Below are 26,475 nucleotides of genomic sequence, written 5' to 3'. Positions count from 1 at the left end.
CGAGCATTCCCCAAAATCTTTGCATAGGCCGAGACTCAGTGGAAGGACGAGGATGCCAGGTTCAGCGTCGCGTTATTTATACTCGCCTTCCCGCAGCATTTGAGCTCCAGCCTCGAAGCTCGTGGCCAGAGCCGATGCTTTTGGGAGAGCTGCAGGAGCGCAGCGCAGCCCTTCGGGGCTCAGCCTCACGCAGCACAGCTCCAGAGCAGCTCCGGGCCGACACAAGCCGTTCTTCAAGCAGACAGGTACTTCCAGGTGCTGACGAAGGCGGTGGGGATGAGGGAGTAAGGCACCGTGGTGACGCTGCTCCAGGTGTCGGATGAGGGATCGTAGCAGTCCAAGGTTTTGCAGCGCTGCGCCCCGCAGTATCCCCCCACCACGTACAGCCTGTTGCCCGACGTGACGGCGCGGCAGCTGATGCGCTTCGCCGTCACGTCCCCAAACTTGGACCACTGGAAGGTGTCGCTGTGGAAGCGGTAAGCGGAGCTGGCGGAGAACTCCGTGTCCCCCCCGATGACGATGACGTGGCTGCCCACCACCGCCGCCGCCGTGTATCGCCAGGGCTGCGGGCAGCTGCAGGGCACCGTCCAGCGGTTCTGGCAGGGATCAAAGCACTGCACCTTGGGCAGCTTCTCCTGGTTGGTGCTGGTGCCGCCAAAAACAAACAGCTTCTTCTTGGCCCCCACCACGGCGGCGTTGCTGACGCCTTCCCGGAGAGGGGCCACCAAGGACCACTTGTCCAGCTGGGGGTCGTAATGCTCCACTTGCTTGAGAGACACGGAGGGAGAGGCCGGGAAGGCCCCGCTCACTGCCGTGTGCCCTCCCACCACGTACAGGCAGTGGTCCAGTTCCGCGGAGCCGTGGCCGAACCGCGCCACCAGCATGGGAGCAGCCTTGCCCCACTCGTCGTGCAGCGTGTCGTACACCCAGACGTCCCTGGAAGCGCCGTGCTCGGAGCCCTTCCCACCCGTGATGTACACTTTGCAGCCGATGGCGCAGGCGCTGCACTCCTTGCGAGGGCTCGGGATGTCGGCGCGGGGAATGATCTCACGGGTTTTGTGGTCCAGCACGTAGATCTTATCACACACGAAGGTCTGGCCGCCGAGCAGCAGCAGGGCCTGGCTGACCTTGCGGGGCCGGGCGCAGCACCCCGTCACCACGCCGTCGTTCTGCAGGATCTTCATTTTGCACCGCACGGCGTCGGCCACGATCTCCTCCCCCAGCTTGTGGCTGATCACCAGCTTCTCGCAGGCCACCTGCTTGCGCAGGTAGGACTCGGGCAGAAGGGCCAGGCGCACGGAGCGCAGCAGCTCGGGCAGAACCTCGTGCCGCCGGGGCAGATCGTACCGGATCCAGCCCATAACAGCTTCGTACACCAGGGTCTCGTCCTCCACCTCCAGCTCTTCGCTCTCCACCAGCTCCAGCAGTTTCTCTTTTGGCAGCCGGAGGAAGTCTTCGGTCTTGCAGAGGGAGGTGAAGTTGGCCAACGCCATCCTCCAGGACAGCTCCAGCAGCCGCTCGCAGCAGTGCGCATCGGACAGCAGCAGCATGTTCAGGCAGTTCCCGGGGTAGAGGTTCTTCTCCAGGAAGTCGGCCGAAGCGTCCCGAATATCCTGGAACTGCAGCATGTCCCCGGCCTCCAGCAGGGACTCGGCGTTCTCCTCGTTGATCAGCACCCGGGCCGAGTAGGCGTAGTCCAGCAGCAGCTCCAGCACCTCGGGGTGCAGGGAATCGTGGAAGTTGACTTCTGCGTCCCTGCTCTCCTTCAGGCCGCCGCTGAACATGGCGTCGAAGTAGCGGCTGCAGGCGGCCAGCACGGCGCGGTGGCAGTGGAAGGCGCGGTTCCCCGCCCGCAGCACCACGTCGGTGAAGAGGTGCCTCTTGCGGAGCAGGTTCAGGTGGGTGAGGAGGCTGTCGGCGTGGCCCGGCTTGTGGAAGAGGTGGATGTTCATGGAGCCCGAACTCGAGCGGGATTTCCGGTTCTCGTGGCTGCTGACGGACATCGCGGCGAGCTGCTCTGCGTGGTAACGCCGGAGGGTCAGCGGGGAACGCTCGGACGCTACCGAGGGACCCGCGGGGCCGCGGCGGAGGGCCGTGAGGGAGCCGGCGGGGTGAGCGCGGAGCCCGACGGTAAGGGCACGGACCCAGCCGCTACCGAGCGGTCCGGGAAGGAGCACGGCGCAAGACGCGGAGGTGACGGGTGCTCCCCGCGCTCCTCCCGCCCCGCAGCCCCACGCCTTACCGAGGCTCAGCTCCGAGACGGGACCGGACCGGACGGGACGCGCTCCCCGCTCCGCTCTGCCGCCGCACTCCGCCGCCGCGTGGCCGCCCCGGCGCTGGCCCCGCCCCCCGGCCGGCCAGCCAATCGGCGGCCGCGGCGCTCTCGGGCCGTTCTTTGTGAATGGGAGCCCAAGGCCGCCCGTGCGCATGCGCCGCTCATTAACCCCTTCCCTGCCGCCGGCGGCGGCCCCCACGTGCGCTGCGATCCGGCCGGCAGCGCTCCCCACCCGCAGCCGAGCGCTCCTCCTGGGCACGGCACCCCTCCCTTCCACAGAAGGGAGCCGGAGCCCGTAGGGGAGCGGCACGCCAGATCTGACGCTCGTAAAGCCCGGTCTCGGCTTTGTTCGTTGAGTCACCGTGCTATAAAGGGGCCGTAAAGCGGGAGCCGCGGTTCTGAGCTGCTATCAGCAGCTCGCTGCAAAGCCCACGCTATCTGTTAATGCCTTTTCACATCTCGGCTTGCTGACAGAGTGAGGTCACGGCCGGAACAATCTGTCCCTGCTCAGCAAATGTTTTCCTGCATGGAGCAAAGCAAGAGCTGAGCAGAGCAGCAACGAGCAGCGGCTGCTTCCCACGGAGGAGCAGCTGCTCTCTCACAAAACCTCGTGCAAAACAGCGTCAGCTGAGCCGGCGGTCAGCAGCAGCCACCACGAGGCAGCTGAACGCGGGCAAGTTTGGGACCAAACCCTCCGAGTTCAAACAGCTCCAGACCCAAAACCCTCCTGCACTTTCCCGTCTGCGATTGGAAATTGCTTGAGGAGAAAATGCGTAACGCAAGGGCGCTTAAGCCAGCTGATAGCATCCTTTGTCTTTGTTTAAAGCGTGATTTAGTTTTATTGCTTCTGCATCAGAGGTTTACACAGGTACAGCTTGTTTTGAATCACTACAGCTACACCTTGCCCCGTGCTGAGCAGGGCAGCCTGTCCCGAAGGGGTGGTTCAGCAAAAAGGTGCTCATTAAGGAAAAAAAAACTTGTTAAAAATCAGTACTCAGCTGCAATAGCTGGTGCCAGCTGAGGACAGGACTGGGCAGCAGCTGCAGCTGTATCAGATGTTCCAGCTGTCTGAGACTGCAGAAAACACGAATCCTTTGCAGACAGAAGCTGCCAGTGCTCCAAGCGGCGCTGCGTGCAGCTGCTCCCAGATCAGCCACCAAACTGTGAGCAAAGGCAGCGCTGCCTCCTGTGCAGCGGCGGGGCGAAGGTCCAGTAAAACAGCCAGCCAAGGCAGCAAGGACAGGGCAAAGGGTAGAGAGCACCAACGCCTTGTTATGGGCCCAGCACAGAGGCGGGAGGCAGCTTCTGCTCTTTGTTACACGCACACAAAAGCCAAACATCCCAGCGAGGTGAGCCACGTGGCGCTGGGCAACGCGGGACACAACGCTGCTCAGATGGAGCACCACTGCTTCCGAAAGAGCCATCTCTGCGAAAACCTCCAGCAGTGAGGTGCTCTGAATCATTCCACTTGAAGGAAGATGGGTAACAGATGGTCTCTGCCTGCCCGTGGGTGCTGCAGCAGCACAGCACCAATGTCTTCCGTTGCCTGGAAACAGTTTGGGGCTTTCTGAAGCCAGATAAATGACGTTTGTCCACTTATCAGAAGTAATGATGACCCAAGGCCGCCTTTGAAGCATTTCTCACGTTTATTATTGGCACCGTTTAAAGATATGATTGTAAAACTCACTCGTGCATTGGTTTCACCAGTTATTTCAAAAATGATCAACAACGTTTTTTCCTTTTTTTCTTTTCTAAGCCCGTCGGCTCTCGCAGAGCTCGGTGGAACAGCTCCACCCGGTGGCCTTCCACAAAGGCACAGCCCGAGCCTCAGAGCACCTTTTGGCTTGTTCTGGTTTCTCCTCGGGTAGAAAAGCTGGAAGAAAGCTTGGCAAGGCACTGCATACAGCTGCTGCTATTTCCCCTATGGCCTCTAAAGAAATGCAGCAGTCACAAGGAGCTGCCACCCACCAGCCTCCCTCTGCCACCCGCTCCTGCCTGTGTTTGGGGTATCAGCTGCTGTGGGCTCAGACACCAAAACCTCTGACAGAGAAACTTCCACCATCAAGGTCAGCTCTGTGGCTCAGGGAAGCACCAGGTGCTGGGCCTGGAGCTGGAACTCACCGAATCCATCCTCTGGAAGTTCCGAGTCAAACAATCACGGCCGTTTCTCCACCAAACACTTTGTGCTCTTTTACACGAGAGCGGGGACTGGGGGGTTCCAGCTGTCTTTTGAAGTACAGGAAGGCTGGAAGCGACCACAACCTTTTTTTCCTCTGTTATCAATCCTATCAGATTCTGATTTTCAGAGGATTCACCCAAAAGATTTCTATGAATAAAATCTGTCAGCCATAAGTAACCCTCTCTGTAACAGAGCTTTTGATTACACTCTCAATTACAGGACTCATGGAATTAGAATCATTGGCATCCAGGAAAGTTAACATCCAGCCTGCCTCATTAAATACCTTCTTACCACATTAAACTTGGGTTTTAGAAGCTTAATTATAGCTCACGCAGCTCCAGAACTGCTCTTTCCAGATGCCTGGTAGATACCAATCAGGGAGGAGATGGTCCCCAGGAGCCCCACTAACCACGGAGGGAACCGTCCGGCCCACAGGAACCCCGGTGGCAGCCAATGGATCGCGTTGCAGAGATCTGCCAAGTTACTGACGATGCTCAGAACTTCAGCCTTCACTTGGGCTCGTATTTTCTGTTGACTCTGTGGTGAAGGCGGAGCACTGGAAACAAACATAATATTAGTGATGGTGTTCTGTACCTGGAGGTGTTTAAGGCCGGGGTGGATGGGGCCCTGGGCGATGTGATCTAACAGCTGTAACCGTGCCTGAGGCAGGGGGTTGGAACCCGATGAGCTCTGAGGTCCCTTCCAGCCCAAGCCTGTGATCCTACAATCTTATCATCCTACAATTCCGTGCAATTACAGCTCACGAACGAGAATAAATAAAAATATTCAAGTGATAACAGGTGTAGAAGCAGGGAGAGGAATCATACCGCTTCTGCTGCCTCAGCTTCCTTCTTAACCGGAACAGGATTCTCAGGGATCTGGAAAGGAAGCAAACTGAAGTCACTGCTGCAGAGCAGCAGCGGGGATCCGAGCCGAGGGCCGGCGCTCACCGCAGGGTGCCCAGCACCAGCGAGAGCCCCCAGAGCGCCGTGCTGGCCGCCCACCAGCGCCGGGAGCGGCCGCGGATGACGCCGTTGTCGGCCGCCCAGGCGACGTGCTCGCAGGGGTAGTAGAGCTGGTCGGCCACGTTGCGGAGCACCGACAGCCCTCGCACCAGCGCGTCCTCGTCCTGCGGGGAGCACACGGACACGGACACGGACACGGACACGGACGCGCCCTGATGCCCGCGGCCCGGCGGCCTCCTCCCGCCGCGCCCCGCGGCCCGCGCTCACCTTGGGCCCCAGCCCGTAGGCGCGGCTGTAGCTGAGCATGGCCAAGTCGTCCAGCAGGCGCAGGACGGTGCGGCAGGAGCTCAGCTGGGCCGACACGGCCAGGAGGCTGCCGGGCAGCCCCTCGGCGGGGCTCCGCGTCCCGGCCAGCGCGCCGCCCGCCAGCTGGCAGCCATAAGACAGAGCGCGGACCTGCGGAGCACGGCCAGTGAGGGGCAGGGCCGCCGCAGGGCCGCCGCAGGGCCGCTCCGCCCGCACTCACCGCGCGGTCCCGGCCGCGGTACGACTCGAGAGCCGCCACCAGCGCGCCCAGCGCCCCCGCCGCCATAGCAACGCCCCCGTGCCGGGCCGCCGCGCGAGGCATGCCGGGAGGGCGGCGCCGTCGCCACGGTGACGCGGCCTACGCGCGGGGATGGCGGCCCGGACTCCGATCCCGCCTCGTCTCGCGGCCGTTCCGTGCCCGTGGGCCTCCCACCCGCAGCCGGGCGCTGCCCGCGGCGGCCCCCGGGACGACGGTCGGCCATTTTCTCACCTTCAGTTCCCCCCTTACTGGGGGCATCGCAGGCCGACGCCGGCCGAGCCGCCCCGCAGCGGGGCCGTGTTGGGGCGGTGCGGGGCCGAGGGCGGCGGGCGCTGCTCGGAGACGCGCCTGGCGTTCCCGGAGCGGCCCCTGCGGCAGCGCAGCCCCGGCTTCGCCCCGGCGCCGTGCGTCCGAATGCACGCAGACCCCCGCGTTCGCATCTGCTCCTCGGTGATGAAGGACAGCTTCCCCTGCCCCGCAGCCCCCCCCCCGCAACCCGCCCTCCCCAGAGCGCAGCAGAGCAGCGACGGAGTTCTTTGTGGAGACAGGGAGAAAATCGGGCTCCCTCCGTCAGTGCACAGCACCTCGTATCCAGCGCACGAGGTCCGTCCCGCTGCCAGGGCGCGTCACTCCCACAGCGGTGAGAGCTCCGGCGTCAGAGGCTGCCGGGATCCCCAGCACGGACTGGCGGTGGCCTGGCTCAGAACCACGCTGCCAACCATTAAAGCCGCGTGGATGTTCTGCCTTCTGGTTTTACGACTGAATTAATCAACCCGATGCTCATAAAACGGCTTCAGCCAAGGGCGCCAAGCGTTCCCAGCAGCAAACATCTCCGCTTGCAGTCCCTCAGGTGCTGCTGTTCTCACACAAAAGCTGCACTGCTTCTGATGCACCGCATCCAGTTCTGCAGTTTTAATCTGGCGTTAAATGCTCTGCCATTCAACGGTGCTGAATCAATTTGGGAGCCGCTGTCTTGAGAGTATAGCTTTAATCTCAGTCATATTTCCTTACAAGTGTAAACAGAGCTGTGTTGTATTGTTTTGTTTTAAATAACACCAGTTCCCCTTCTGGCCGTTTGCAGGATGTGCTCCCATTATTAAAGGGGATGGACGGCCCTATTACCACACTTCTCATCAAACGCAGTTTAAAGGTGAACACGGTCCACCTGCACAGCCAAGTGAGAAGGTAACAACATGAATTTGGGGATGACCAAGACACGGTTTTCAGCACATTGCCATGTTGAATTCTGTCCTGTGCAACTGAAAAAACAGCAGATGGAAAGACAGAGGTGGGAAACAAAGGGATCGTGCTTTGAGCAGCAGTTTCATAGCTCTGTTTGCTTCCCTTCAGCACAAATCTCTTATAAAATTTGGGGATCCCAGAAGCAGTGGATCTACGAGCGAGCAGAAGTATGCCTACACTGCCCCAGGCAAAAGGGAGCACAGGTATTCAGCAGGATAGGCTGACAGCATCCCAGCAGCTGCTCCTTCTGATGAGCACTGCTATTTAAGTAGCTCAGATCTGTTATCTTGCAGATTCTATGACAAGGAGTGCGCTGCCTTCCAGATCCACCACACAAACGTGCGGCCAGGGGATGGTCGCACCAGGTTCTCCACCTCGATGTCAGAGCTCTTTCCAGTACATAATGCAGGTAAGGTGATGCAAAGACAACATGCAGACCTCTGCTAAGGTTTATAACCAGCTGAACAGCGTTTTTTATCACTTGGCCTTAATAATATAGACAAAAGGTGTAATACGTGACTATCATACATATGTGAATTTCTGTTTTTAACGTTTTATTGTTATTACATGCTCAGTGCCAGTATCCTCACAGTGGGGTTCAGATTCATTCCTAGCAGGTTGAACAGCTACGTCCTTCACTCTTGCCTTTGCCAGAGCCTGTAGCTATTGCCTGTCTGAACAAAAACACTTCATCCATCCCCAGAGGTGATGAAGACCCAGAGCGAAATTGTGCACTGGCAAGAATTACCACGACGCAGCTCTTCTACCCAGAGGTCTGTTCCCATCCTTGCTGTGTGGGTGTTTATCTGGAGGACAGGCTCTCTGTTTTTAAGCACTTTCTTAGGCCTCTGTTGTCCATTCTCCCCTTTCCATGCTGGCTGGCAACACGAGCCTCTGTGCTGCGTGGGGGTGTGATGTGACACAGGGCACCTTTCCCAGCTCCAGCCTACTTCCGTTGCAGCCAGCCATTGTGTTCTGTAGGCTGGCAGGTGGAACTTCTCACCGAAGCCTGACTTGCTGCTGCAGAAACATGGAAGCAATGTCTGCTTAGGAGATGACCTTTCAGGCTCCTGTTTCTTCAGCACAACACAGCACTCAGACTACCAGCCACCACTGCAGCCCCAGAGGGTGACAGGAGACAGCAAGAGCCACCGTGACAGCCACATCCCCTTCTGCTACCACAGTAAGGTTGCTCAGGCTGTCCTGGTGCTGGAGGAAGCCTGCGAGGTTCTCCTGGGTCTGTGCAAGGAAAAGCAGTGCCTGGTGCTCTGGGAAAGGAAGCAGCTCAAATATCTTGGGTTGAAGATGGCAGGCAGGCATGGGTGCAGCTTCAGTGTCATTAGGAAAACAAAGCCAGTACTTTGAAATCGGGCAGAACAGCCACGCTCAGCCCCCTGCTGCACAGGGCAACTGCTCATTTCAGGCACTTTCACCTCCCCAGGTGACAGCTCACTTCTTTGTCACTGCAGTCACTCGCTCCTATTGTGTAGGAATTGTTAGCAGGTTCAGGTGGTGGCATGAATGTTTTCTGGGACACAAACCAGAGGCTTGACCTTTCTCCCTTGCTATATTTGTTTTCTGAATTTACTTTGTATTTGGGGGAGGATTTGAATTAAAAGCTGTGCTTTTGCAACCTCAGGAAGAGATGCAGTTTGAGCTGGTCGTGGGAGGCATTAAAATCCTCCTCTGGCACTGTTCCTGATGGCCAACAGCCTGCATCTGAGCGAGGTCCCTTCGTGCTGTGTGTGTTTTTAAGACATTTGCTTTAGATGCGGAGCAGATAGCAATCAAAATTGCCCTTGTCACTGCCTTCATACCCAGCATGTGGAATGATATTCCCATGTCTTCCACGTGAATTTCTTCATTTACCTCCTCAGTGAGAGCTGTCAGTCCACAGCTGTTTGCTGGGCAAAGGTTTGCCCTGCAGGGCTGACTGCAAAGTCTGTCTTTGCCTCTCATTAATGGAGCATCTGCAGATCTGTGACTGCAAGACAAACTGCAGAGCTTTTCTGACGTTGCCTCCCAATTTACTGGCTTGAATTGTCTTTTGACTGCAACCTGTGAACAGGTGAAAATCCCATCACCACCACCCAGGCTATGCTGGTCCCACACAGACAGCAGAAGCAACGGCTCTCTGAAGACGTGCTACAGCAGGTACAGCATTAACAGGCCAGCATTCACCGTGGGCAGGTTTGGGAAGAGGGATTTTGCAAAGCAAAGCTGTAGCCACCCCATGAAGTTCATGTTACAGCCATGCCCACGTGCTGCTCTCTCCTCAGATGAAATGTTCACACCTGGTGCTGCCCTGGAAGCAGCAGAATCTCTTCAGTACCGAGCAGAAGGATGAGTTCACACCCAAGCACAGGGACACAGCAGAAATCCAAGCAGCAAACTGCCACGTGAGCTGCGTCCCGCTGGGGACCCTGAAAGAATATTGCTCCCAGGGAAAGGTGCTCTTTACACCGTGATGCTCCCCCTTTTCCCTGCTTGCCCAGAACTTCCTGCAACATCAACTGCCTGTGTTGTGTTACCCAGCTGTTCTGCTGCTGCCGTTCTGGCCCTGCTCCTGGCTCAGCTGTGTGTTATTACAGTGAACGTTTATTTCAAGAGTTGAATGAGGACACGAAGTGTTGTGACAGCAATAAACACCAGGGGATTGGTCCAAAGACACGGGTGACACCTCTCTGGAGCTGCAGGATCCACGCAGTGCCTCCAGGCGGGTGCAGGGCAGGAGGGAGCGGGGGAAGCTCAGGGGAAGGGCGAGAGATCAGAAGCGTCAGGGCTGCGTGTGGGCTGGAATATTCCCGTGTTATCTGTTTGGATTTTGGTGTCAAGGCCCGAAACCAAAGGTCAGTGAACAGGAGGGCGGAGAAGCAGCGCTCTCAGCTTATGATGAGTGGGGCTGTTTGCCTAGCAACAAGCAGAGTATTTCTGTTGAGTTGATAAACTCCTGGGGATTCCCTGAATGCTGAGCTTGCACTAACTCTGGTGGGGATGTAGGCATTTTAAAGGGAGGCCAAGTGAGCAGCTCCAGCTTTTGTCACAGCTGCCACTTCACGAGCTCTTCTCAGCCTTTTGGTGCAGATGGATTTGATTCACATGCGCTGTGAGCCAGCAGTGCAGTATTAGAACAGGCTTGCTAACTCATTTCCAATTGCTGCAGTCTGTATGTGAGCAGTGGCCCACAAACTCCCCATGCTTTCCTCTTGAGATTTGACATTACATCTCTTGGGAAAGGGCTGCTCTTTGTCCCACGTGCACTTGAAAGAAGCCGTACTCAAGCCTTGCCGATTCCCACAGCTGCTCCTCACGGTGTCATTTGCTGGCATTTTGCAAACACCGAGATTCAAACGTATAGATTGCTTCACTGGGTGTAGCAACAGGGACTTGCACACGCTGCAGGTCTGTCCCATATTTTTAATGACCATAAGTTGGCATTGCTACCTGTTGTGCTACTGCAGAAACAGCCACTGTTCCCTGGGGTTAAATGCTGAGCACCAGCTTTTGGTGGTGAGCTGCTGCTGGGGGTGGGCTGCAGTTGTTTGCTTTCTTTTCACGTAGATCCTGTTGCAGTTTCAGACACAGAAAGTTCTGCTGGCTTTTGGGGAAAGGATCTTTGCTTTCTAAGCCCCCCTCCAACCACTCACAGAAATGCCTCAGGACTGCCTGAGTTGGGAAGGCCAAACAGACCCCACAGCGTAAAACCAGCACAACACTCCTCCCTGCAGACGGAGCCACCAGCACGTACCCACGGCACACCAACAGCGGCTGCGGCTCGGAGATAAGACAAAGTGACGTTACTCCTCCTTTGGTTTAAAAGCCCCGTCGCTGACCTCCTCAGCTCCCCTTGGCACCGCACCCGCCTCGCACGCAAGGTCAACACTGAAGCGCCACCACAAAGCAGAGTCTGAGCCCCACCTGGGGAGCCTGCAGGGCTGGGGGCAGGGGCAGAGAGGGGATTTCGGTGCAGCCTTTGCTCTTCCTTCCCTCCCCTGGAGGGCCGCACGTCGGAGCCGCGGGGCAAAGCGGGCCAGCAGCAATGCAACCGCCGGGGCGCGTGCGGAGCTTGGCGGTGGAGCTGGAGGACGGGAGAGCGTGGGGAGCCTACGGCAGCGGGGAGCTGCTGCACGGCCGCGTGCGGCTGGAGCTGCGCGGTGCCCTGCGCCTGCGGGCGTTGGAGGTTTGTGCTCGCGGGCGTGCGATCGTGCACTGGTTGGAGACCCGCAGCGTGGGGCTCAACATCGTCTACCACGACTACACCGCCTTCCAGACCTTCCTGAACCGCCGCCGCCAGCTCATCCCCGGTAAGGCTGGGGCTGGGGAGCGGCTCTGTGCCGCCGCGCGGTCGGGACCCTGCGGGCTGCAGGCCCCGCTCTGGGCACATCTCCGCCCTCCTCGCGCCGGTGCCATCTGCAAGCAGGGTTCTGCCTCTTGACCTCTGCCGAGGGTTGCTGCGAGGCTGCCTGCGGACTCGAGGCTGGTGAACACAAAGGTTTGTGGCTTTTGTTCTGTTTGCGCAGGGAAGTGCAAACACGGGGTCTGTTCGCAAGTGTGGAAAGCGCACTTAGGAGCTCGGTAAATATTTGTTTTCAGTTTTCTGGTGCTGGAGCCGCATGCCCGGCTGGTGTGTTGCTTGGATCTGCTGCGTGAGGAGAAGGCACTTGAGTTATTTGTGTAGTTGGGATGAAATGATCCAGAGCCCAGTGACATGGGACATGTCAGCTGTCCACCTGCTCGTTAACTCTGCCTCACAGACAGCGACACCGCTGCAGCCGCTGTGCCACCATCGTTGCTGCCGTGGGGTTTCTCTGACTCTGAAATCCACGAGGGCATTTCACTGTCCAGAGGCAGAGCCTCGCTGCCAGTGGAGGGGTCACATGGGAGCTGCTCTTGTCTCCAGCCTGCACTGTAGGGCCATACACTCTTTTTCGAGATGACTGTGCCTTACCACCTTGTTCTGAACATCTTCATTACTACGGAGCTCCTGTCTTTTCGGCGGCGGCCTTTCTCTGCTGTGCCTACAGGTGGCCCCACGGCAGCTGCAGGCGTGTAAAGCATCCCATAACAATTCAGGATAGGGCTGCCTGGAGGAGGGCTTTCAGCCAAGGGCTGGGGAGTCACCGGCCCTGCGCTCTTGCAGCGTGGAGCTGGTGGCTGTGCGGGGAGCAGGGAGCCCTGTGGGTGCCATTGCATCACCTGCACACTGCTTCCTTCTCTGCTTTGTGGGGGACACGGGTCTGTGATCACAGCAGTGATGTGGGCTGGGAGAAGCGCTGCTCTGCAGCCACAACTGCTCCCATGTGTCCGTCCTGCCGGGTCCTGTTCTGTGCCTCTGCCACCAGCAGCACAGAGAGGGGCTGGGGAAAATATGCTGTCATCCGGGGGTCCCACGACTGCTCCCTTATTGCTTCCTGATGAGTTGGGCTACGTTTGGGAAATGCAGAGTTTGCCATGGCAACGCAGCAGCGAGCCGGGTGGAGATAAGCGTGCTGTGCTGCGCTCACTGGGTTTATCTGCAGCTCCCTGGCAGAGCAGTGAGCGTGGGACTCTGCTGTGCTCCCAAACAGAAGCCATGGAGAAGTGCTCAGGGCCATCGCAGGCAGAGCGTGCGAGCGGGAAGGAAGGGACAACAGGGTTTCATGGGCAAAGGCGGTGCCCATGGGGTGCTGGGAGGCACCCACGGCACTCCGTGAGCAGTGCCCCTTCTGTCCCAGCCGGGGGGGCTGCGGCCGGCCCCGTGCACACAGCTGAGGCCAGGGCTGGGTTCGGGCTCCCAAAATGCCAGGGTGGCGCCGTGGCCGCAGAGCTCCGTGGGTCCCCAGGGCACGGGGAATGGGGGGGGGGGGCTGCGGCCGTGGGTGCGGCTGAGTCACCGCGGGGGCCGCCCGCAGCTTTCCCGGAGCTCCGCTGTGCCAGGACGCGCCTCGCTTCCTTCTTCCCACCGCCGCCGCGCTCCCTTGCAGCGTTTGCAATGATTCATATTTGCTCACGGCAGCAAACGGTCACGTAAAGATAACGAAGCACGGCTCCTGCCCTCGCACTGCGGACCCGCAGCTCCCCACCGCCGGGCTTTGACCCCAACTGCACGGCAGCGATGCTGGGCGCAGAGCGAGGCCCCGTGGGTGAGATTTGTCACAAACGCAGCGCAGGGCGGCGCAGAGCCGCCATTCGCCTGGTTAAACGGCCCGGGGGGGACGCGTTGCTCACCGCGCATTGCACAAGCTGAACGGGAGCCAGTTCTTCATTTCTTAGAAATGAGCGGAGCCGCGGCCCCGAGCAGCTTTCCCCGCATCACCACTCGGCCCGGCCCAGCGCCGCGATCCGCCCGCAGCCAGCTGCGATCCTGCGAACGGCTGCGGGAGGGGCGCGGGGTCCCCGCACGTGCAGCGCTGCGGGCGCGGGGCGAGCAGAGCCGTGGGGCGTCGGGATCCCGGCGGGGACGGGAGGGGGGCCGCGGAGGGGTGCGGCTCCCGCCCCGAGGGGCTCATCCTTGGGGTGCGCACCCCCATCTCGTGGGGTCCCCACCGCACCGCCACGGGGGTGAGCGGGTCCCGAGGTTCCGCACCGACGGGCACCGGACGGCTGCAGGTCCGAGGAAGCCCTGGGAGGGGGGGGGAGGGGGCCGTACCGCCCGCACATGCTCGTTGCGTTGTTTTGCGGCGCTGCCGGGGCCGCCCCGTCCCGTCCCGTCCCGCCCCGCCGGGGCCGCCCCCGGGGCGCGCCGGGCACTTAAAGCGGCGCTGGGCGGCGGCGGGGTGAGTTGTTGGAGCCGCCATCTCTCGCCATGCTGTTCGATCGCCTCAAGCGCTTCCTGATCGTGCTGGAGGGCGCGGAGCGGGGATCGCCGGCCGCCTTCAGCCCGGGGCAGGCGGTGGTGGGGCGCGTGGTGCTGGAGCTGGCGGGGGCCGCGCGCTGCGGGGCGCTCCGGTTGCGGGCGCTCGGAGCCGCCCGCGTCCACTGGACCGAATCGCGCAGCGCCGGTTCCAGCACCGCCTACACGCAGAGCTACAGCGATCAGGTGGAGTTCCTCAGCCACCGCGACACGCTGCTGGCGCCGCCAGGTACGGCTGCGGGCTCCGAGCCCCCCGCGCGCCCCCGGCCCGGCACCCCGCACCCGGTGGGGATCCCCGCGCCGTGCCTCCCCCGGCCGGGTGGGCGGCGGGACCCCGTGCTGAGCGGGGTGGGGTTGCGGGGCGCGGTGGCGGTTTGGCGGTGCGGCCCCGGCAGAAGGATCCCGTCCCCTTCGTGTGCTCCATCCCGGCGCGGAGCCCCGCGGGTGGGAGATAATCGCCCTCCGTCTGTTCTGCCCACAGATAACGGCGAAGTCACCGTCCTGCAGGCAGGAAGGCACGAGTTCCCCTTCACCTTCCAGCTCCCAGAGTAAGTTCATGGTTTCCTTAACACAGAGGGGAAGAGCCGCTGCTGGGAGCACGGCACCTCCGCCACAAACCTGCCGGCAGAGCCCTCGGAGTCACTCCTTCTCATTCCAGGACCCTGGCGACGTCCTTCGAGGGCAAACACGGCAGCGTGCGCTACTGGGTGAAGGCCAAGCTGCACCGGCCCTGGGCCACGGTGAAAAAGGTGAAGAAGGAGTTCACCGTCATCGAACCCATCGACATCAACACCCCTGCACTGCTGGTGAGCCCCCGTGCCCGAGCAGAGCTTGTCAGGGGTGCGCCATGCGGCGGGGATGGGCGCCAGGAGTGCAGAGGCTGCTGCACCTCCTGCTTTTTGGGAGCTGGAATGCATTGCAACAGCATCTTGCATAAGGCTCCTAGGAGCCGGTGCTGCTCCCCAGCAGGTTGGCTGTGCCAGGGAAGTGCTTGCCTTGTGTTTTATTGTTCCTTTCTAAGCAGCCTCTGCCCGTCCCTTTTTTCAGGCTCCCCAGGCGGGTGCTAAGGAGAAACTCGCCCGCGCCTGGTACTGCAATCGTGGCCAGGTCTCAGTGACTGCCAAGATCGACCGCAAAGGTTACACCCCCGGTGAGCACCTCCCTCGGGCACCCAGGGTGAACTTTGGCTGGAGGGGACTTGGGGTCACCTGCTCGTCCCCGCCGTGCCAACGGGCAGATGAACCCCCGGTGACCCCCGTGCAGGAATTCCTCGGGGCAGGACTGGGCTCCGTCTGCAACATGTGCATCTGCTCGGCAGGTGAGGTCATCCCTATCTTTGCTGAGATTGACAACTGCACCAACCGGGCGGTGGTGCCCAAAGCAGCCATCATTCAGACTCAGACCTTCATCGCTCGGGGCACCAAGAAGCAGAAGAAGTCAGTGGTGACCAGCATCGTCGGGGACTCCATCGCTGCGGGGAAGCGCGAGGTGTGGCACGGGCGGGCGCTGAAGATCCCTCCGGTGGGGCCGTCCATCCTGCAGTGCCGCATCATCCAAGTGGAATATGCCCTGAAGGTGAGGGGTGCGTGGGGACCGCGGTGGGGCTCAGCTCTCTGCTGGGTGTTCCCCTCTTCCCAAAGCTGTGCTTATCAAGGTTGGTGCCCTGTGCCAGGTCTTGTGCTGAGCATCTCCCTGCGTGTCCCACTGCAAGAATTCCCTTCTTCCCTTCACCCGGGAAAGCTCTGCCCCTCTGTGGGAGTAACGCAACAGCTGAGTTCCCCCACTGCCTGCAGGTCTGTGTGGATATTCCTGGCACATCCAAGCTGCTCCTGGAGCTGCCGCTCGTCATCGGGACGATCCCACTGCATCCGTTTGGCAGCCGCACGTCCAGCGTCAGCAGTCAGTACAGCATCACCCTGGACTGGCTGAGCAGCATCCCCGAGCAGCCTGAAGGTGAGCAGAGGTTTTCAGCCTCGACGAGTCGGGGAACAGCACGTTTGAAGCCGCTTCAGCTGCACGTTCCCCATTCCTCGACGCTTTTCTTTCTTCTCTTCAGCCCCTCCCGATTACTCAGCGGTGGTGCCCAGCCCCACAGCCGAGCAGAGCCTGGCCCCGCCGTGCCGCAGCGAGCTGGGGGCTGTTCTGGAAGGGCCCTTCTTCGCCTACATCCAGGAGTTCCGCTTCCGACCGCCTCCGCTTTACTCTGAGGTGAGGAGCCGTGCGGGTGGTGTGGGGTGATGCACCCACTGCTAACGGGGGTCCTGACTCTGGGCTTGGCGTTGCAGATCGACCCGAACCCACCTTCAGACGGCATCCGCCCGCGCTGCATGACCTGCTGAGCAGTGCTGATGGCATCGTGACCGTTGGGCTGCAGTCAGAGCGCCCGCAGGATGGCAGTGGGCGCGTGGCGGCCGTGAGAGCGCTGAGCCCCCACCACAGGCACTGCCCTGTGGGGTCTGAAGGGCTGGAACCGCCCCAGCGTTTTGGGGTTCGGATGGAGCTGGGATGGTGCTCCTCTATGTGTGCTCCAGCACCTCCTGCTGTGGAGAGCTTTGAGCTCGGAGGTGTTGCAGGGAATCCAGAGAATGTTTAAATCCTGTGCTGGGTTTGGACCCCGCGGTGCTGCGGGTGCAGCTCTGCTGCTGCAGTCGCTTCTCCAGAACTGCAGTTTCCTAAGGAGAAAACTGGCCGGGTGAGGCAGACTGTGCTGCTGGTGAGCACGGCCGGGAGCCAGGAGCTGCTGCAGGGGTGGCTGGAGCCGCCTGGCAGCTGGGTGGGGGCAGCAGAGCCCCCCGTGGCCAACATTGGGGCTGTGTAATTCCCAAAGCAGCAGAGATCTGCGGTGGTGTTTTGGTGCTGCTCCTGCAGGGTGGCACAGACGTGGCCCCTCACAGTGCTTTGTTGGCCGAGGAAACAAGAAAAAAAGCTGGAGTGGGTCCTCCAGGGCAGCCACCAGAGACTGTGCGTTCCCCCCGACCCCTGCGCAGAGCCCCAGCCCCGGTGCTGGGCATTGCTCAGAGGATTTTCTATTGTTTGTATCAGTGACCACTTTTATACCGACCACTCTTTGTCTCTGACGTTACTCTTTTCGTACAACTTCAGTTGGGGTGATTTCTCTGAAATAAATCTCTTTTAACCAACTGCAGCTCTCAGCTTTTGCATTTGGAGTCACGCTGGGTGTGTGCCCCAGTGCTGCTTCCCCTTTCCCAGAGCTCAGCAGAGCGCTGCTCTGCTATGTGCCACTGTTCCTCTTCCGTGTGGCCTCATCCCCTTCCACCCCCATGGCAGCACCCGTCGGGTTCTGCAGTGCTGATGTTCCCCATTGTGCAGCTCCTGCGCCCGCTGTGCTCACAGTGAGCTTCGGGTTTGCTGCACTTCTGCACCCCGTGTCTGCTGAGCACAGCAGATCTCAGAGGGTCTGAAGTGGGGCTGAGTTCCACAGTGTCCTCCAGGGCTGTGCTGTGACAAACACTGCTGCTGGAATGTGACTTTTCCCCCTGGTTTCGTTTGTTTTTCTTCTTTTTTTGTTTGTTTTCCTTTTTTTTGTGTGTGTGTGTTTTTCTTCTTTATGTTTCTTTTCTGTTTGGGTTTTCATTTCCTTTCTTGCTTTTTGGACCTTGCTCAGTGTTCAGACCTGCACCCCGTGCCAGCGCTGCCACACAGGACCCACAGGTGCTCCATGCACCCTTACCCAAACCTCCCTTTGCTTCGCCTCCCCTCGGGACAAGGATGGAGATGCTTCATGGTGATGTTGCTTGCAGATGCACACCCCCAGTGCTCTGCTTCTCCCTGAAGCCATCTTTCCAGTAACTCTTCTTGTAACAGCCTCAGGGCTTCCTTGGAAAGCCACAGCGATGGCTTTACAAGTCCTCCAGTCCCGGAAGGGCTAAAAATACCCCCAGGGACAGAGCTGGCATCCCCTGCTCTGCAGCCTCGGCTCCAAAGCCCTTCTCCCGCAGCCCAGAGCCTCCGTGCTGCCGTCTGTCTGCTGCGTCCCCGCTCTGCTCCGGTGCCACTTGCAGAAGGCCACGACATGCTGTGCACCCATGGGTGGCCCTGAGACGCCGCATCCTTCCCAGGGTCGGTTCCCCTCCCCCCCCCCCCCCCCCTTGCCGGCGGCGGCGCTGGCAGGGACAGAATGTGCTCCGAGGGCTGCGGATTAACAGCGCGGGCATCCATCCAGCTCCGGGAAAACAGCTCTTCCTCCACCACCTCCCAGCTGTGCGTGTTGGGAGCCACGTGGTGGGAGCTCCAGCGTGGATGGGGTCGGACAGCTGGGATACAGCTGGGTTTGCACCCTGATGGGTGCGAGCCTGCGAGAGACAGGGCCAGCAGTGGAACTGCCCCCCCCCGCTCCCCCAACCCCATCATTACCTCCATTATTTTCGCTGTTTTTGGTCCAGTGCTGCATAATGTGGTCCCTGGGGACCCCTTCACGTGGGGACACCGGAGCCACTGCTGCCCACCTAAGCAGAGGCGCAGCCCTGCTCACACCGCCCTGCGTGGGGGATTTGGGGAATTCCTGTGCGGGTTGGACAGGAACGACTGCTCCTCCTGCAGCGCTCCGGGGCTTCGGCTGCCCGCAGTGGGGAGAGATTGCACAGAGCCAGCGCTGCGTTCTGCACAGAGGGAGGCCTGGAGCGGACGGACGGACAGACGGGCGCACAGCGCCTCCGAGGGTCTGCTGGTGTGTGCTGTGTGTCACAACCCCGGCAGGAAAGCAGCCCCTCTTGTGGACAATGGAAAATTTTTACGGCTTTTGACTTATGTCCAATGATTTCAGAGCAGGGAAGCGGCTCACAAACATGTCTATGGGTAAACAGCGGCCGCGGGGCCGGGGCTGTGGGTGGTGGAGAGGACCCCCCTCCTCCCCTCCCTGCAGCCCCAGGTCCCGGCAGGCATCCCCGGGTCCCTCCCTGCAGGCACAAACACGGGGACAAATATTTTGACTCTCCTTGGTGGAGGGCCAGGTCCAGAAAAACAACAACGACGGCAAGGAGGAGAAGCCGTGTGTTCACCTGCCGGCAGCACGTGATGGGCAGTGCGGGGACCCCCGTGCCCATAGCTGGGGTGTGACACGTGGTGACATCGCTCCTGCTGGTCCCTTTGCACAAAGCCCCCACTGCTGTGCTGTTCTTCTCCCTGCCAGATCTCAGAGCTGCCTCACACTTGCAGTTTCACAGTTCGGCTTTTAGTTCTGAAGGACATCAGGGAACGGAGCCGAAGGGTCACACAGGTGGGGGCCGTCACCGCGTTTGTCTCCTGTCCCCGCAGAGCCGTGAGTCCCAGCAAACAGCTGCGCTGCTCTGCCGATGGACAGCGGGGCCGGGGGGTGGATTTGTCCCATTGAACCCCTCGGCCCACCCGCAGCCCGTGGTTACACCCCGACCCCACGGAGCCCGCGGCTGCTGCCCGGCTCGCCAGCAAGCGTGATCCACATTGCCGTGATGTCAGAGGGTTTACAGCGCGCTGAGGGAGAGGACTTTCCTGATAAGCAGCCGTGTGATGCGGCCGTCCCGTCGGGGCCGGGCCGCGCTGGTTGTGGCCGGCGGCAGCGCGGTTTGCTCCGCTTTCTTGTGGTTCTCAGAGAGAAAAACAGGGAGAGCGCTGGGGAGGAGCGCCCCGCGGGCAGAGCAGGAGGACCCGAGGGTGTCGGGTTGTTTGCTGCGGACTCGGCGCCGTGCAGCCGCTGAGATTTGCTGCCCAACCCGGCGCTCTTTTCGGCGTCCCGCACCGCCGTTGTCCTCGCTGACCCGTTTCGGGGCGTCGGTTCCGCTCCACCGCTGCTAAAGCCCGCAAAGCTCCGGGCACCGCGCGGCCCCCCCGGCCCCGACCGCCCCCAAAGCGCAGCCGTGACCAGAGGCACTTTCCATTCCGTACGCTCGTGGCAAAGAAAAACCTCATCCTGAGGAGCGAGCGCGAGAAAACAGCAGCGCTGCGCAGTGTGTGTGTGAGTGAGTGTGAGTGAGTGTGAGTGCGTGTGTGCGTGTGTGAGCGTGCAAAGAGCGGAGCTGCTGTTGTCGTCGGTTGCGAAACGCAGCGCAGAAACACCCGGAGCTGCAAAACCGCACCGCGCGCGGCCGCTTCTCCACCCCATTGCACCCCTCGGTGCGCGCCCGGCAGCGCCCGGGGCCGTTTTGGAGCGGGGGGGTTTGGGGACCCTACGAGGTTGGGTTTTTTGGGGGGTGCAGCTCCGGAACTGCGGGGTTTGCCGCTCCCTCAGCACGGTGCCGCAGTGGGGGCTGCAACGCCCCGGGGTTGGGGGAGGAAGGACGGGGGGATGGGAAACGCACCGCCGTGAGTGCGGGCGGGGCTCCGCATTGGGGCAGCGCTGGGAGCGGCGATGTGCGGAGCTCCCACGGCCGGCACCGGGAAGAGCACGGCGCGGTGCGGTGCGGCCTTCTCCAAAAATAACGGCGGCGGGGCCGGAATTGGCGCGGCTCGGGACGTCGGGGCACGCGGTGTGCGGCTCGTCGGCTCCTCGGATCCGCTGTGAGAAGGAAAAGCTCCGAGCCGACGCAGGGGGCGGCGGCGGCTTTGGGGCGCCTTTGGGGCTGCTGTGTCGGGCTGAGCTTTTTCCCCATTCCTGCGGGATTTTCCCCATTCCTGAGGGATGACTTTCGATCCTCATCAGCCTGGGAGGAGTCCCCCGCTCCCGTGTGATGAGCTGCCCGTTCTCAGCCCGCACGCGGCCGATGCCGCAGTGTGTCCGGGCGGTGCGCGGTGTCGATGCGGCCGATGCTGTGCCCTTGCAGCCGTTCCCGTCCCTGTGCCGCTCCCGTGGCCGTGCTCGGATCGCCGCCTGCACGGCCGCTCCCGGAAACTCTTTCGGAAAATAGTTCAGTGCCGTTTAAACTCATTAGGGAACCCTGAGCCGCTCATTCGTGCTAATTGGCATCACGCGAGGCTTCATTAATTTTCCCTTGCGCTGTGCCTCCGGGCTCTGTGGGTGCACGGGGTCACCGTGCCGCTCGGGACGGGGCTGTCCCCAAAGGGACACGACGGGATGGTGACCCCGCGGGCACGGAGAGAACCCCTGCCCCCACCGCCCCCCCTTGGGGTGTTTTTCAGACGGTGCCGGGGACTTGCTGTCCTGCCACAGTCTCGCTGTCGGATTCCCGTGTCCTGGCCCCGTGCCGGGCCATGTGCTCGGCCCGAGCCGTGACCCTAAAAGTTGGGCTGTAAACAGCAGCCGGGCTGCAACCCGAGCGCTGCGCTCCCTTAACGCAGCACTTCCTCTGCGAGCAGCGGTGAGCACCGCCGCCGGGTGCGCTGCGAGTTGGGTCCGTCGCAACCAAAGCCCTAAAAAGAAGCGCCGTGGGGGGCGGGAGGCTGCTGGCTGCCCGTCCTCCTCCTCAGCCCCACCGCTTTGGGTTTGGAGGGGACGGAGCGGGGCTGCAGCGTTGCGATAGGACCGGGGAAGGGTCAGCGCCGTGCGGCGGGGATGTGCTGTGCTGCCCCAAAACCCCGCGGGGTTGGGATGTCCGCGGTGGGGGTTCGGTTGGGGTCGGTTTGTGCGACGATGGCGGCGTGAGGCTGCGGGAGGGGAGCGCGGGGCTGCTGCCACCTCGTGGTCCCGTTGGTGGCTCCGACGCGGTGACGGCGGACACGACGGAGCGCCCCAAAACGCGGGGACCTCCGCAGCCCGGGGTGCTCCGAGCAGCAGCCGAAGGGGGGGAAACCCCTCGTGTGGCGGGACGGGGGGACGCTGCCTCTGCCCACATCTCCCTCTTGCCTCTTGAACCCGTTTTCTGTTTCCTCAGCATTAATTTTTGCTCTCTCAGCACCCACCGGAGGCCGCCTACAGCCCGGTGTGGGGCAGACGGACCACAAACCGCTGCCGAAAGTTCTGCCCCAGATACGGCGCACGGCGCGGCCCCCGCAGCCCCAGGTGTCTCACCCCACTGCTTGGGGGCCCAACAGCAAACCCCGGAGTTCCCCGACCCGGGTGGGACAAGGAGAGCACGGCGGTGCTGCTGTTTGGTTTTCTTTACTTCTACACTCTGGTGTTTCAGTGCTCGGCGCTGGGCTTGGCTGTGCCCCCATCCCACGGGGGCAGGGATGCAGTCTTCACTCTGATGTGCTCCCAAAGCAGCTTCCTCGTGCCCAAGGAAACATCCCCACCCCCGTAGGGGGAGCTGAGCCTGCAGCCCCCTGCCCTCATTATTTTGGGCTGCACTGTGCCTCACTGGGTCCCGGCCCTGTGCAGTGCAGCAGTGTTCCTGGAAATCAGAAACCCCCAGGAAAGTGCCCACAGGGCCTTGGGGAGGGCGTTCAGCATCACACCTGGATGCTCAGCATCAGCCCTCCCAGACCCTCAGCATCACCCCCTCGCTGTCTGAGGGACCCGCTTTGTCCCCCATCCCTGGGATCCCTAAGGCACCGCCTTCTCCTGCAGCAGCCCCACACCCTCCTGATCCTGTGGGGAGATGGGTTTGAGCAGCACAAGAGGTGGCAGCGCCTGGCTCAGCCCCCAGCTCCCTGCGCCCTCCTCTGCAGCTGTGGGGCCACAGGTGGGGACCCCCCCTGGCCCCCCTGAACCCCCTGGCTCCGGATCCAGCACCTCCTGCCGCCGGTACGTGAAGGGCAGCTCCATCTTGCAGTGTGGCTGCAGTGGCTCCATCGGTTCTTTGGGGCTGAGCTGTGGTGTGCGGGGCTGCGTGCTGGCGGCTGCCTCATGTTCAGGGCTCAGCTCCATTACCAGCAACTCCCCAGGGCTGAGCTGCTCCGAGGGCTCCAGGAAGCTCTTCCAGGGCTTGTTCTGTTGGGGAGAAGAAGCACTGTGCTGGGAGGTCTTGGCCTCACAGCTCATCCCAGGGCGCGCACTGCAGCTCACCTGGCTCATCTCACTGGCTGAGAACCGGAGGGCTTCGCTGCCGGTAGGTTTGGGCAGGGGAGGGAAGAGCATCCCGTGGAGCCTGGGGAGATGGCAGTGGGGTCAATGCGGGGGGAGAGGGGCACGGAGGAACCGTCATTCTGCCTGTTCTCACCTCTTCTTGCTCAGCTGGTAGATGAGGGCGGCAGCTGGGATCCCCAGCGAGATGCCCAGGTACTTCAGGTTGGAGCTCCACACCGCTCCACCTGGAGATGAGCACCTCTGGGTGATGGTGACATCCCGGCCCCGTGTCCCTGTGCCCAATGGGACACAGGAAGGTCCCCATGAGAAAGGGAGGAGGTCCCCCACCGTTACCCAGCGCCGTGGTCTGGAAGTGCCACCGGGCACTGCAGGAGCCCCCGCCGCCCGCCGCCACCTCCTGGATGCCCACCCTGTAGGCGGTGCCCGGTTTCAGGTCTCGCAGCGCGTATCGCGATGCTGATGCGTCCACGTCGCCATCTGTAAGTGACACCGCGTGGGCAGCAGCGCTCAGAGCCGCCCTCCCTCGGTCCCCCCCACCCTCCTGGCAGCGGTGCCACCACTCACACGTCACGTTGTCCCCTTCAGCCGCGTGGCACACGCGATACCCCAGCAGCGCCCCGGGGCAAGCAGCGCGTAGGGACGGCTCCCAGAGCAGCACGGCGGCATCGGCGCTGGCGTTGATGCGGACAGAGGCGGCCAACGAGGCTGCGTGGGGTGGGAGCGGATGTTGAGGGTCCGGCCGGCCCCCTGCGCGGCACCGGGGGGTTGCGATGTCCCCGCTCCCTACGTACTGTTGCCGACGAAGTGATGCTGCAGAGCGAAGGTGGCCCAGTCCTGCTGTGCGCCGCGGCCGTGCACGGCGAGCCGGTAACACGCCGGCGCTTCCAGCGGCCCTACGTGAGGAGCGGCACCGTCACCGCGTGGCCGCAGCCAGCGGGAGGGCGTTGGGGCTCGGGGCGCTGCCGTGCCTGCCTGCCAGTGGGAGCTGCGTGCGAGGAACTCCTCCTGCACGCAGCGCCCCGGCTGTGCGGTTCCCGGCGTCCGCTGCCGCTCGGAGCAGAAGGCGAAGCCTCGCGTTGGTGCCTCCCAGCGTGCGGCCACCATGGTGCCCACAGAGCTGATGTTCTGGAAGCTGAGCTCTGGGGCAAAACACGGGGAGCAGAGAGGTGAGGGTGGTGCCGGGCCAAGGAGCCTCGTCTTTTCTGCGGCCTTTTTGGGTACCCGTGTGCTGCTCCGCCGGCACCTGCAGCCGCCGTGCAGGGCTGCTTCCTGCGGCGTTGGTGGCCGTCAGCACGATCTCGTATGCAGCCCCGCAGAGCGTGAGGTTGTACTCTGTCTCCTCTGCCCCCAGCACCACCTCGTCCTCCTCGGCGCAGCTGCACTCCGGCATGTGGGCACGCAGTGTGTAGCTGACGTCCCCCTGTGCCGTGCGGGCGCGCTGCGTGGGGACAGCGGTGGCAATGCCGTGGGGTGCCTGCAGGACACGGAGCCGTCCCAGCAGTGCGCCCACCTGCCCACCTGCCAGCCCAGCTGTAGCAGCCTCTGCCCGTTTCTCCCGAGGTGTCCCAGCCTGAAGCTCAGGGCGGGGCTCTCCAGGATCTCTGCGAGAGGAGCGATGCGCTCACCCAGGTGCGTGCCGGCCAGGTGCAGGGATGTGGGGTCCCTCCTGGCGTCGCACTCACCCTCGGGGATGAAGATGGATGGGCTCCAGTCGCTCCAGTGGCTGCTCCAGTGCTGCATCCTGTGCCGGAGCTGCACCTCGAAGGCAGCGGTTCCCCCCAGCTCGCAGGTCACTGCAGAGCACCAGGTCAGTGGTGGTGAGGTGACCCCTCTCAGGATGAGTTTGTCCCCCCACCCCAACCCTGAGCATGGGGCAAAACAGACCTGGGTCATCTTCATCCTCACCCTTCCCTGTCTCACACATCACCTGCGGAGAGAACGGTGGGACCAGCCACCGGGTGACGGTGATGCTGACCGAGGTGCAGGGGACGTGGTGGTTGGGGGATCTTTTTGGTCCCCTCACCTGCATCCAGCTGCCATCACCCACCCGGCGGAATCGAGCCTCCCTGCGTGGCGGCGGCCGCTCCTTGTGGTGACACTGCGGCCGCGGCAGCCTCAGCTCCAGGCGCCCATTGGCCTTAGTGAAGGACGTCCCATGGGAAGGGGGATCCAGTTTCACTGCGGGGACAGCACAGCTGTGGTGACCACTGCAGCCCGCCGCCCTGCCTGGTCCCCAGCACTCACCGGCCTCGTCGAGGTGCAGCGTGACGTTGGGGCTGCGCTCCAGATGCTGTCCCCAGCGCGCCTCCACCCAGGCCGTGGCGTTGGTACGGACATAAACTTGGTGCTGCTTCAGGGTGCGCACCGTGGCGGTGCCCGCATCGTGCTGTTGGCACAGCTGCCGGCTCACATAGCTGCAGGGAAAGCGCTCAGCCGTGGTGTACAGCAGTGGCACCGTGTCCCCTGTGGCCCCGAGTGTCCCCTCTGTGCTCCTGATGGACACGGTGTCCCCGACTCACCAGAGCACGAGGACGTAGGTGGTGCTGCCGGCGGGGCCCTGGGGTGGCCAGGAGCAGGTGAAGGGGCCAGAGCTGCAGCGCCTGAAGCAGGAGAGCCCGGGGGGGGGATCGGGGGCACCTGTGTGTAGGGAGTCACACCCGGGCTCGTGGGGGCTTGGGGTAGTGGAGCTTGCTTGACCTGGGATCATGGGGATGGGGAGGGGGGCCAGGGGCCGGAGGTGTTCCATCTCCCAGCTCCCTGCAGGGCCCCCTCCAGCCCCCCGGTGCCACTGCGACTCCACATGACCCACAGCGGCCGGAGGTGGCTCGGAGGCCGTGCAGAGGGCGGGCGGGCTCAGCCGGCAGTGGGGCTGTGGGCCCCCGGCACCGGGACGGCCGCGTGCTGCAGGCAGTGCTGCGCCGCGCCGTGGGGCAGAGAGACAACGGCAGTCGTGCAGTGATTCCCAAAAAGCCCTCTTCTCCCATGGATGCCACGCAGCTTTGCCCGCCAGCACCATCCAGACCCCATCCCGCTGCCCGCAGCCCCAGCACCGTGCCCGGAACACCTCCGTCCGCTGCCATGAAAGCTCCCTGCACGACTCCCTTCCCTTATCACCCCGTATCGCTCAGCGAAACCCTCTGCGTTTATCTCCCATCGCGGCAGCACTCACCGCCCCGCGCCGGCAGCGCCAACGCCAGCAGCAGCCACCGCAGCGCCGGGACCCCTCCGCGCTCCATCCTCACCGCGCCCCCCCCGCAGGGTCCCGCTCCCCCCGGCTCTGCCCCCACTGCCGCTTCCTCTGCTGCTGAGCGCGGCCGCTGCCGGTGTTGGCGCGTGCTTCTCTTGGACCAAAACCAAAAGAGAAAGCAGCGCTGATGTCCCCCGCTGTGCCCGCACACCCGCCCCGACGCTGCCAGAAAAGCAAGGTAAGCAAAAGAGGTGTTGTGTTGCGCCGCTTATTCTTTTTTCCTTTTTCTTTTTTTGGCAACTTGCACGTCGTGGCTTTGATGCGCTGCCCGTATTTGGTGAATCAGGAGCTGCGAGGTCGGGGCTGCTCCCAG

General features: G+C 62.1%; 4 protein-coding genes and 1 pseudogene across 6 annotated transcripts; 2 read left to right on the top strand and 3 right to left on the bottom strand.

Moving 5' to 3' along the window:
- Positions 1 to 233: 233 nt before the first annotated feature.
- On the bottom strand, positions 234 to 2,003 carry LOC306955561 (ectoderm-neural cortex protein 1 pseudogene; annotated as a pseudogene). Its single transcript has one exon. The product of its transcript is annotated as an ectoderm-neural cortex protein 1 pseudogene (transcript).
- Positions 2,004 to 4,781: 2,778 nt separating this feature from the next.
- Positions 4,782 to 6,011, bottom strand: PEX11G (peroxisomal biogenesis factor 11 gamma; the record flags this gene model as incomplete). 2 transcript variants are annotated; one of them, XM_079546696.1, is made up of 5 exons in its annotated part: positions 4,782 to 5,010; positions 5,282 to 5,332; positions 5,405 to 5,583; positions 5,687 to 5,875; positions 5,946 to 6,011. In XM_079546696.1, 5 exons carry the CDS (start codon positions 6,009 to 6,011, stop codon positions 4,782 to 4,784), a joined length of 714 nt encoding a protein of 237 aa, XP_079402822.1. The 2 variants fall into 2 exon arrangements, with proteins under 2 accessions (XP_079402822.1, XP_079402823.1); XM_079546697.1 differs by lacking the exon at positions 5,405 to 5,583 and having other exon boundaries at positions 4,957 to 5,010.
- Positions 6,012 to 6,095: 84 nt separating this feature from the next.
- Positions 6,096 to 10,853, top strand: SAXO5 (stabilizer of axonemal microtubules 5; the record flags this gene model as incomplete). The annotated part of the gene is made up of 9 exons (XM_079546802.1): positions 6,096 to 6,624; positions 7,066 to 7,169; positions 7,335 to 7,429; positions 7,520 to 7,635; positions 7,881 to 7,999; positions 8,208 to 8,409; positions 9,295 to 9,380; positions 9,506 to 9,676; positions 10,788 to 10,853. The coding sequence occupies 9 exons, from the start codon at positions 6,096 to 6,098 to the stop codon at positions 10,851 to 10,853; spliced, it is 1,488 nt and encodes a 495-aa protein (XP_079402928.1).
- Positions 10,854 to 14,010: 3,157 nt separating this feature from the next.
- ARRDC2 (arrestin domain containing 2) lies at positions 14,011 to 16,397 on the top strand (the record flags this gene model as incomplete). The annotated part of the gene is made up of 8 exons (XM_079546811.1): positions 14,011 to 14,287; positions 14,540 to 14,606; positions 14,717 to 14,864; positions 15,106 to 15,208; positions 15,377 to 15,633; positions 15,852 to 16,011; positions 16,115 to 16,266; positions 16,344 to 16,397. 8 exons carry the CDS (start codon positions 14,011 to 14,013, stop codon positions 16,395 to 16,397), a joined length of 1,218 nt encoding a protein of 405 aa, XP_079402937.1.
- Positions 16,398 to 22,432: 6,035 nt separating this feature from the next.
- IL12RB1 (interleukin 12 receptor subunit beta 1) lies at positions 22,433 to 26,151 on the bottom strand (the record flags this gene model as incomplete). Its single annotated transcript, XM_079546801.1, has 13 exons — positions 22,433 to 22,819; positions 22,895 to 22,976; positions 23,049 to 23,139; positions 23,243 to 23,620; positions 23,707 to 24,054; positions 24,137 to 24,353; positions 24,434 to 24,516; positions 24,598 to 24,708; positions 24,800 to 24,842; positions 24,939 to 25,093; positions 25,160 to 25,329; positions 25,435 to 25,552; positions 26,085 to 26,151. 13 exons carry the CDS (start codon positions 26,149 to 26,151, stop codon positions 22,433 to 22,435), a joined length of 2,250 nt encoding a protein of 749 aa, XP_079402927.1.
- Positions 26,152 to 26,475: the final 324 nt, after the last annotated feature.

This window comes from Tetrao urogallus (genome assembly GCF_951394365.1).
Source record: "Tetrao urogallus genome assembly, chromosome: 25".
NCBI classification, from domain to species: domain Eukaryota; kingdom Metazoa; phylum Chordata; class Aves; order Galliformes; family Phasianidae; genus Tetrao; species Tetrao urogallus.
This window is presented reverse-complemented; position numbering and strand designations above follow the sequence as displayed.